The sequence below is a fragment of the Alternaria novae-zelandiae genome (genome assembly GCF_023758075.1).
Source record: "Alternaria novae-zelandiae strain BMP 2774 chromosome Unknown scaffold_7, whole genome shotgun sequence".
In the NCBI taxonomy this organism is placed as follows: Eukaryota; Fungi; Ascomycota; class Dothideomycetes; order Pleosporales; family Pleosporaceae; genus Alternaria; species Alternaria novae-zelandiae.
This window is the reverse complement of record NW_026056967.1, coordinates 1,414,784-1,424,911: the sequence shown is the minus strand read 5'-3', so window position 1 is coordinate 1,424,911 and position 10,128 is coordinate 1,414,784. Positions and strand designations below refer to the sequence as shown.

General features: G+C 53.2%; 4 protein-coding genes across 4 annotated transcripts; 2 read left to right on the top strand and 2 right to left on the bottom strand.

Moving 5' to 3' along the window:
* Nucleotides 1–179: 179 nt before the first annotated feature.
* J4E88_004480 (uncharacterized protein) lies at nt 180–1,454 on the bottom strand (the record flags this gene model as incomplete). The annotated part of the gene is made up of 2 exons (XM_049398125.1): nt 180–1,308; nt 1,363–1,454. The coding sequence occupies 2 exons, from the start codon at nt 1,452–1,454 to the stop codon at nt 180–182; spliced, it is 1,221 nt and encodes a 406-aa protein (XP_049256570.1).
* Nucleotides 1,455–1,785: 331 nt separating this feature from the next.
* J4E88_004479 (uncharacterized protein) lies at nt 1,786–3,742 on the top strand (the record flags this gene model as incomplete). Its single annotated transcript, XM_049398124.1, has 5 exons — nt 1,786–1,810; nt 1,879–1,910; nt 1,962–3,143; nt 3,191–3,455; nt 3,507–3,742. The coding sequence occupies 5 exons, from the start codon at nt 1,786–1,788 to the stop codon at nt 3,740–3,742; spliced, it is 1,740 nt and encodes a 579-aa protein (XP_049256569.1).
* Nucleotides 3,743–4,476: 734 nt separating this feature from the next.
* On the top strand, nt 4,477–5,515 carry J4E88_004478 (uncharacterized protein; the record flags this gene model as incomplete). Its single annotated transcript, XM_049398123.1, has 2 exons — nt 4,477–5,201; nt 5,254–5,515. 2 exons carry the CDS (start codon nt 4,477–4,479, stop codon nt 5,513–5,515), a joined length of 987 nt encoding a protein of 328 aa, XP_049256568.1.
* A 2,284-nt stretch (nt 5,516–7,799) lies between these two features.
* On the bottom strand, nt 7,800–8,855 carry J4E88_004477 (uncharacterized protein; the record flags this gene model as incomplete). The annotated part of the gene is made up of 1 exon (XM_049398122.1): nt 7,800–8,855. The coding sequence occupies one exon, from the start codon at nt 8,853–8,855 to the stop codon at nt 7,800–7,802; it is 1,056 nt and encodes a 351-aa protein (XP_049256567.1).
* Between the last annotated feature and the right edge of the window lie 1,273 nt (nt 8,856–10,128).

The following is a 10,128-nucleotide window of genomic DNA, read 5'->3' as shown; positions in this document are numbered from 1 at the left end:
TAACAGCCTTCTTCTTGGCTGTTGTATGTTTTTGATCTTTTTTGCGTGTGAGGGTAAAAAGAGCATTTTTTTTGGTTGTAGCGGTGCAATGATCGAACGTGACACTAGGGTGACGGACAGCAATGAGCTGCCTAGTTACGCGAGGATAAGGATGTTGACCTGTTGATTGTAGGGCTGACCTATGTTCTTTGTCGTTTGCTCCTGCGAGTGCCCTCTTTTTTCACTATCACAGTCGGCTCCTCCTCTGGCTCCTTCTTTATGCGCTTCCGCTTGACAACCTCCTTTTTGACAGTCTCTGCCAAGATGATGTCCTCCTCTTCTTTCTTTATCGTCACCTCCTCTTCCTTCACCTCGACCTTTGCAACGACCCTATCCGAAAAGGCCTTCAGGTCCGCCGTGAACAAGACGGAGTGCGCCCATCCAGCTTCTTTGCCCCACAGCTTCCGGAACAGATTTCCAATCGCAGCGTATGTAGTGGCAGTCAGGCTACTGTGCTTGCCCTTGCCGAACCTGTAGTCCTTCTGTGCAATCTGCCAGACATGGGTGTCGACGGGTACAGACTCGGACCAGCCGAGCCCGAAGAGGCACACACAGTCTGCGACTTTTGGACCAACGCCATGGAGGGCAAGAAGCTCTTCGTGCGCTTGCCGGTAGCCCTCGCGACCACCTTCGAGCATCTCTCCAGCGGGCCTCTCTTCTACGCCAAACTGAGGGCACTCTGGATTGCTCAGGTCCTGTAACCACTTCATGCCCTTGTCCTCGGAGACCATTCGAGCTGTCTTCGCAATGTACTTGGCGCGGTATCCAAACCCAAGCTTCATGAGATGCGCTTCGACGTCGGGGCCTGAGAGGGCATCGGGTGTGGGGAAGTCGTGGTACGGTATGTCGTCGATGGTGCCTATATGTGGTCCGTAGTGCAAGCAAAGATTGTGCACCATACCTGATATGCGACTGATGTTGTTATTGCTACTGCATATGAAGCCTATAAGAGCCTCCCAAGCATCTTGTCGCAGAATCCTTATGCCCGTGAACTTGGGTGCGCGCTTCTTGAAGTTGGCGTCGGAGGCTGCCCATTGTTCGTACAGCTGGCCAAGATTGGGCGCGAGGTTGAAGTAGTGCTTGATAAGAGCAGCGGTATCGTCTTCTTCGGGGGCGACCGAGGGAGCTTTGGAGGGAGGCGGCGTAGGGAGAGCGGTGGTGACAGGCGGGTATGTCGCGCGGTAGTGGAGATATTCGGCATCTTGACGGAGGGAGAGTATGCGACCATGGAGAGCCATGGACCACACGTCATCAGCTGACTTGCGCCATCTGGTCGCATGTTAGGAAATGTTGCGACTCGAGTACTGAGGCAGGGAAAGATACCTGAATGATTGTCCACATCGCAAAGTCGTGTTGATGCATAGCTCAGTGAGGCTTGTAGGCAACTTGTGCCATTCAGCAGCGCGTAATGCCATTGTCGTTATAGTCGCGGTCTGCGCCAGGAGTGAATGATGCATCATGGTCTAGCCTCGCACCCTCGGTGACAGGGGTAAGGCGCCAAGGGAACGGCGCGCTAAGGCAGGCCCCGACTTTCTCTCACACGTTTTCCGCGACGGCAACCGCAACCACCGCACAAGCATCGCGTCCTAGAGCCCGGACTGTTGCGAGTTGCTGAATCATCCACTGTTCCTTGATCAGATCTGCTAATTGCAGCTTCTCCCGCCATCTCACTCCCGACAGCAGCAGCATCTTACGCGGCTGAACACCCGACGGCGCAAGAGCTCCCAGCAGCCACAACCGCCCACCATGAACGGCGATAGCTATTCCAGAGGTAAGCGAGTCTATCAGTACACGTACTGACTAGTGCACAGCTCCCAGAATCAAGACTAACATAAGCAGACGGTGGCCGATCCAGCGGATCGCGCAACTACGTGAGTGCCGACACTCGTCGCGACAGAAGCGAGCGTACGCTGACTGAACAGTCCTCGAGAGATGATCATCGCGATCGCGGCGAACGGGGCGACCGTGGTGGCGACCGGCGCCGCCGTCGTTCTCGCTCCCCACGCCACGGCGGAGGCTCCCGCCGCGACTACGAGGTAGACACGTACTCTTCCAGCCGCGACTACCGTGAGCGCGAGCGCGAAGACACATACGCCCGCCGTGAGCGTCGGGATGACCGGGGCGAGCGTGGAGGAGAGCGTGGTGCCGAGCGCGGTGCCTGGGGCGATTCCTACTCACGACGCGACCGACCTCGAGGAGGAGACCGCGACCGCGACGACGACCGTGGCCACCGACGGGAACGCGGAGACCGCAACGAAAGGGGCGGTGACCGATTCGGAGGCGAAGAGCGCAGAGGCGGACGAGGAGGACGCGATGGAGGCTTCGGCGGCGGGCGTGATAGGATGCGTGCGCAAAAAGAGGAGTCTCCGCCATTCAACAAGCCGCGCGAGGCTACCCCCGACCTCACCACCTTTACAAATATCCAGAAGCGCGAGCGTCGCATGACGCAATGGGACATCAAGCCTGCAGGCTACGAGAACATCACCGCCGAGCAGGCCAAGCTGTCGGGCATGTTCCCGCTGCCGGGAGCTCCTCGCGCTGCGCCCATGGACCCGTCCAAACTCGCCGCCTTCATCTCGCCCTCCGCAGGAACCGCCACCGCTGCCGCCCTTGCGACATCCGGCGCGAAGCAATCGAAGCGTCTCTATGTACACAACCTGCCCCAGGGCTGCACTTCTCAGGAGATTATGGAGTTCTTTAACAACCAGCTCAACGGTCTCAACGTAGTCTCTGGCAACGACCCCTGCCTATCGGCCCACATTGCTACCAGCAAGGAGTACGCCGCATTGGAGTTCAAGGCAGCCGAAGACGCGACTCTCGCTCTCGCTATGAACGGCATTTCCATGCGCGATGACGGAGGCGCACCTGATAGGTCGGGTTTGTCTATCCGCCGTCCGAAGGACTACATTACTCCCACCGCCGACGAGAACGCATACCCGCCTGGCGACGAGGTTTCATCTGTTGTCAAGGACAGCCCGAACAAGCTGAGCATCGTCAATATCCCCACATACATCGAGGAGGAGCAGATTCGAGAGCTCGTCGAGACCATGGGCAAGCTCAAGGCCTTCACTTTGGTCAAGGACACCGGCACCGACCAGCACCGCGTAGGCACTTCCCAACCCACTGAACCTACTGAACTAACATAGCCCAGGGTATTGCATTCTGCGAGTATGCTGACAACGGTGTCATCGACGCCGTTATCGAAGGTCTCAACGACATCCCACTCGGCGATGGTAACCTCAAGGTTTCGCGCGCAACTGTCGGACTCCAGCAGACGACTGGTCTCGACGGTGGAGTTGGCGCCATCTCAATGTTGGCAGGAGCCAGCGCTGCTGAGAACCACGAGCACAGCCGTGTCATCTGCCTGATGAACATGGTCACCTCGGACGAGCTGCTCAACGATGACGAATACGAAGGTAAGCTCGGCAACATCACATGAAACATTGCGCACTTCTAACATCGAACAGAAATCAAGGAAGACATCGAAGAGGAGTGCGGCAAGTACGGACCCATCATCGAGACCAAGATTCCCCGCCCCGCTGGTGCCCGCGTCAACCTCGGTGTTGGCAAGATCTACATCAAGTACAAGGATACAGAGTCTGCGCAGAAGGCTATCAAGGCGCTTGCCGGTCGTCAGTTCTCCCGGAGAACGGTTGTCGCGACAGAGTTCTCTGAGGAGGGCTTTGACGTTGATGCCTGGTAGATATGAGATTGTTTGAGTTGCGCGTTCGACTTCTTCGGGTTGGTGCAGTTGCACGCCATTATTGCCGCGTTGAGGAGTACCAAAAAGGGAGAGTGAAGCTCAGCATTTGTACACTAATTTGGTTCCAGGGGATGTTAGTATGCCCATCGCTGAGATGGTACGAGGATGTGATCGTATCTTGAATACCTAGGCTAGAGTGCCAGCTGCGCTCAAAGTAGCTTGCCTAGATATCACACCGCATTGTTCTTGTACTCGATGAATATGCCTCGTGAATACTGTTTACCGATAAAAAAGTGGTGGCCTTAACCCGCTACGGCACTGTTGGACCGCCCGTGGGATGATGATGAATTGGAGCTAATTCCGCCTTAATGCCGTAGCTGCCGTCGCTAAGCCCGACGCTACTGAAGATCAGAGAATCGTTTGGTCCGTCACGGTCCCATGTGGTTCGTCGCACTCCACAGTAGCTTATTTTGGCGTGAGTCTCAAGGATGCTGCCCAGGAAGGTCTGGAACTCGGTGATATCATATCCCAAAAATGTACCCTCTCGGTGCGGGACGGAGAGATTGAAGGCGAACCCCCGCGTGCCGTCAAGGTGCGCGCTTGCCCTAGTCAAGCGCGACCTTCAAGCCCACCGTGATATCACGACGTTAAAAGCGCAGGAGCGCCCCCAACATCGAAAAGCTTCATCACCTATTCCGACCAATACCTCCCACACTCGTAGCCCAACAATTATCATGGCAAGCATCAGGCGTTTCTTCTACTCCCAACTTTTTATCACGCCACCCAAACCTACCGGCGACCTAACTGGCAAGACTGTCATCGTTACTGGCTCAAATGTCGGTCTTGGGAAGGAATCCGCACGTCACTTCACCCAGCTCAACGCCTCCACCGTCATTCTCGCCGTGCGCTCCATCGAGAAAGGCGAAGCAGCGCGCAAGGACATCGAATCGACCACAGGCCGCAGCAATGTAGTCAAAGTCATGCAACTGGACATGTCATCCTACCAATCCGTTCTCGATTTCGCCCAGAAAGCAAGCAAAGAGCTCGAACGAGTGGACATCGCAGTTCTCAACGCCGGCGTAACCCGCGCCGCGTGGGAAGTCTTCGAGCAAGACGAGTCTACCATCACCGTTAACGTCGTTTCCACCTTCCTGCTGGCTTTTGCTTTGTTACCCAAGCTCAAGGACACGGCAAGCAAGTTCAACACCAGACCCACGCTTACCATTGTGAGCTCCGAGGTGCACGAATGGGCGACTTTCGACGAGAAGAAAGCACCCGAGGGAAAGCTCTTCGAGAGACTGAACGAGAAGGTCGTTAATGGGAAGGAAGTTAGCCTGAACAACCGGTATCAAGTTAGCAAACTACTAGAGGTACTCTTTGTCCGCGCATTCTGCGAGCGATACCCCGAATCGCAAATTCCAGTCACCGTCAACCTTGTCAACCCTGGCTTCTGCCACTCGTAAGTCTACTGTACCACCCTTCGCTACCTTCTTATGCTAATTCTTTAAAAGCGAATTTGGTCGCGAAAATGGGATTGCCGTCGCAATTGGACGCTTCCTGCTTGCGCGCAAAACGGAAGTCGGATCGAGGACTCTCACGCACGCTGGTATTTCAGGTGTTGAGACGCACGGCAAGTATCTCAGTGATTGTGAGATTACGGAACCGAGTCCTTATGTGCGGAGTGAGGAGGGGAAGAGGGATCAAGAGAGGGTTTGGAAAGAGTTGACAGCGAAATTGGAAGGGATTAAGACTGGGATTACAGAGAGCTTTTAGGGCGATGATACAATGAATCAGCTTTTGAACTAGATGAGCTGCAGTCAGTGACATACAGAGCTCACTTCGACTGGCACAGACATTCTTGGCTGGGTATATTCGCCTTTATTTTTGAGCTAACCCCCTTGCAAAGTCTCGACATTCACCAGTTCTACGCACGCACACGCTCAACCGAGAGCTCAGGTCTACAGCCATGGCCACCGGTATGGATACTGACTATCCGCTTGTACCAATTCGGAAGTATCTTGATAACATCGAAGACATGGTCGTACCATCTAGTCTTTCAAAGGTCCCTGGTCACACATCTAGCCATCTACCGTTATCTCCATTTGAACGGTTACCATTGGAACTTCGTCAAGAGATCTATGGCCGGCTTGGCGTTCTCATCGGTGGTAAGGTATGGAGGTATTACTATCCTGGTCGTGTCTATTACCGCGCGACTGTACGATATTTCCTCTTCCCACGATGGGATTTGCGCCCGGGTGGTTCATATGATGTCACGTATGCAACTGAACATCCATCAATGCAATCTGAATGCTATGGGTCAAATGAGGTAAGTTACACAAGAGCATATCGTCCATCGCTAAAATCCTGCAGCATCTTTGGTGGCCATCAGAACTTCTATTCGTCTCCAAAGGCATTCGACGTGAAGTCTGGGACACGATGTTCCAGAGCACCGACGTTGCGTTTGGTTTCCAAGTTAGCAGCAAGGCTGTTCACTTCAGTGACCCACACGGAGGAGGGAACTACGGCAATGATCGACCGAAGTAGGCTTGCGACAACGCCCATATCGCTAGTGTTAGAGGCTGACGTTTCAGGGGCTTCTATCGCATGCACCTCAAGGATGAGCAATTTGCCAATCTGACCAAGGTCACTCTCACTGAGAGATGCGGTAATACATACTCTACCGACAACCCTCATCGCATGGCCAAAGTCTCACCCCGCTCCATACTAGTCCGCCAAGCACACTCTGTACGCTACATCGCAGATCATTGTCCCTTTCTCACTCAATTCCGGATACAACCTTACCTCCAAGGTTCGGTTACTTGGAGTTCACGCAAGCGACGTGGTCTCCGTGGTGTTGCGCCAAAGTCTACAGAAGCTCTCATCCAGGCCATCGTATACCTTTCAGAAAAGTGTGAGTTTCTAGAGACGATCTACATCCGGGCCGTAGTTGAAGTTCACAGAACGGAAGATTGCTATTTGGATCAAAAGCAGTGCAGACTCAATTCTCGCTTCGGATCGTGTATGTGCCGGGATCAAGATTACGGGTACACATTGGAGAAAATGAGCTGGTTGGAACGTTTGGATGGGGTGGAGATGTGGGTTAGGTGTTTCCTTGATCGGTTGCGGATGCATAAGCCGGTTTGGGAGTTGGAGGAGTGATCTTGCAGTCTTTGAGCTTAACGTTATCAGTGCGGAATATGTTGGAGGGCCGAAGTCTTGCAAAGAAGGCATTCATGTATTACACTCGGCTACTGATCGCTAGATGGAATTGATCGACATTTTCCTCGTTACACTTTGGTGTTGTTGTACTGATAGCTGCAGTAGTTCATAGATCAATTTGGGTCGCAGGTCTCGCGATGTTGTTACGCCAGGTGTGCACATTCACCGGGTTCTTCTGGTAGACGTTGACTTCGAAAAACTTGTTGTGAGTCGCACACTTGAAGTTCTTGTACCTAAAAATGCTGTTAGTCACATATAGTCTCAATTGATTGTCTTCGCTGCACTCACGTGTTCACCTTCTCGAAGTCCGCGTCAAGGAGCCATTGCTCAGTTACCTCAGCGAATGTGCCGTCGGAACCGGTAACTAAATATCTCTTGCTATCCAGTGGGCCGTAGTTTGTTTGCTTGACAACTTGAACTGCGAGTGTGACATTGGTCGCTGGCGGCCCAGTACCAGTGTCGCTTGCTTTGGGGTAGTGTCCCCAATCCATGAATGTTTCGAACTTAGATTCGTGGGACAGAAAGCGGTTCCTGTATCCCTGGATATCTGAACAGCAGAAGATCGAAAGCATTATTGGCAAGCCAATTGGATATCCGTTATGATGAGCGGTTTCTATGGCAGGATAATCAGCTTCGCAAATGATGTGTCGCTCTTATAGTTGCGCAGTGTTTGTTGGCGATTTATCAACCGCAAATACAAACAAAAGAGGCCTATCAGGTGCAGTTTGTATCAGAGGTTCTCGCAAGTATGGCATGAGTGATGAGAAGCTGAAGGCTCAATTCGTCTATACTACACAAACTACAACTAAAGGGTATCGTCTCATCTAATCATAAACTCCTAGTTCTTGAGCACGTAACGGTACCTGGGAAGGCCCTTCTCGAAGTCAACGATGACATCGTTGGCCTCCGACATAGGCCTGACCTGGACCCAAGCCTTGAGGTTGGTCTTCTTAGCCAACTCCAACATGTCGCGGATGTGCTGCCTGGTACCGATCAAGCTACCAGCGATCTTCAAGTTCTTGAAGATGAGACCCATGGGGGAGAAAGAGGGCAATGGGTCGTCGGGGGCACCGAGCTGAACGAAAGTACCGTTGACGTCGAGGAGGTTGAGGTACTGGTCGAGAGGGAAACCGCCGGAGATGGTGGAGATGATGATGTCGAGGCCAGCGGCGTTCTTGTTCATCCAGTCGGGGTCCTCGCCCGTAGCGATGAACTTGTCAGCACCGAGCTCAAGAGCATCGGCCTTCTTGCTGGAGGAACGGGAGATAGCGACAACCTCGTCGCATCCGAGAGCCTTCGCGAAGAGGAGAGCGAAGTGACCGAGACCACCAATACCGACAACACCGACACGCTTTCCTGGGCCGGCACCGTATGAGACGAGAGGGTTGTAGACAGTTACACCTCCGCACATGAGGGGGGCGGCGAACTCTGAAGGAAGACCCTCGGGAATGGGGATGGCGAAAGCGGCAGGTCCACGCCAGTTCTTGGCGTAACCACCCATAGCCTTGTCACCAGTGCTGTACTTGGCGTTGTAGGTCATAACGAAGTTGTTGCAGTTGCTCTCCTGCTTGGTCTTGCAGGGCCTGCATCCCTCGCAGCAGTCGCTCTGAGCACCAACACCAACGCGGTCACCGACCTTGAGGTCCTTGACATCGTCTCCTACACGGGTGACCTTTCCGATGATCTCGTGACCGACGACGAGGGGGTAGTCTGAGGGGCCCCAGCCAGAGCGGAGAGTGTGGATGTCGGAGCCGCAGACACCGCAGTGGCTGATCTCCATCTCGATGTCGGTAGACTCGAACTTCTTGGGGGTGTAGTCACCCCATTGCATGTTGCCATCGGCGGCGGAGGGGTCATGGGCGACCCATCCCTTGAAGTCTGGTGAGGAAGACATGATTGTTTGGTGACGTTATTGAATGGAGGGTAAGTGATGAATCGTTGTGAGAGAGATTAGGATGGTTTGATGAGATGCAGAATCTACTACTACTTCGCGTCAGTCTTATACCTATACACATTTTCTAGAAGTTTTCCAGCATTTGTAATACATCAACAGACGGTATGAGGTTGCCGTTTCGTTATCCTAGTGTTTTGCTCTTTCGCCGATCTACGCCGACGGCATCGGACCCACTTTGACGACGTTTTTGAGCCTCAGGCGGTGCGTGCACAGCATATCCGACAAACCCGCCCTCACCGGTCCGATAAGGGTATGGGTCTGAGGCGACAAGACTGCAAAACTCTCGGACGAGGCTCGCGGTGAAGACGTTAATCTGGGGCCAGTCCCGTAACGTGTATCATCGATCTGCCGCGACACGTGGAAAGCTCAACAAGGAAGGCGTTTTGAGCAGCGCTAAGCTAGTTCCCGTTGACGTGTCGGGATTTAGAATCGGTTCAAATCTTTCTATGCTTCTAGACCTGGTCGTGTTGTTGTGTCAACATCTCAGATATCTTCCTTTACGTTGACCGCCAAGCTGAACACGCGCGCCATCTTCAACATACAACCCACCTCATGCCATTGTCTCATGCGCTTGGCCTAACGCTACCGGTTTTTTGCATTCCTCAGAAAGGGCCGGGGTTGTCATGCACGAGATCGTGTGACCGGAAGTTGCATCATAACAAGTTAGCATATCAGGGACCAAATGAAGTAATCGCAGATCTCAAGGAGAGATACTGCAGTCTTATTAGCGCGGAGATATTCCTACCCATCATGCAAGTTTCTCCTTTATCCACTCAAGACCTTTTTTCAGCGCATGCTTCGCTTCTTCGTACTCTTGCCACTGAAGATTCACTTCGGCCCTTTTACGTTCAAGCGGTTCGCGTCCTGGTATCGAAAGCCTTGCGTCATAGGTTTCAGCGCCATCATCGAGTTTGATCTTGATGATGCGCTCCTCTTCGACATGACCGCAAAGGAGATCCCATACATGTTTCGTCACTTTGTCGAGTAAGAGCGTTGGTTTGTTGTCTTCGTATCGACAGATAAGTGGCAGCTTGATGGAGAATCCGGAGGTGCGAGACCTCATCTCCAGTGGTAGTGTTCGTTCTCCGAAACCATGTTCGGAGCCATATAACGCCTCATCCAGGGCCTTGAGCGCACTTGTCCTCATAGACACTGTAAGCTTTTTTAGAGACATAGAAGATCAGCTAGGCAGAGTATGTGTAGAAGTTGAATG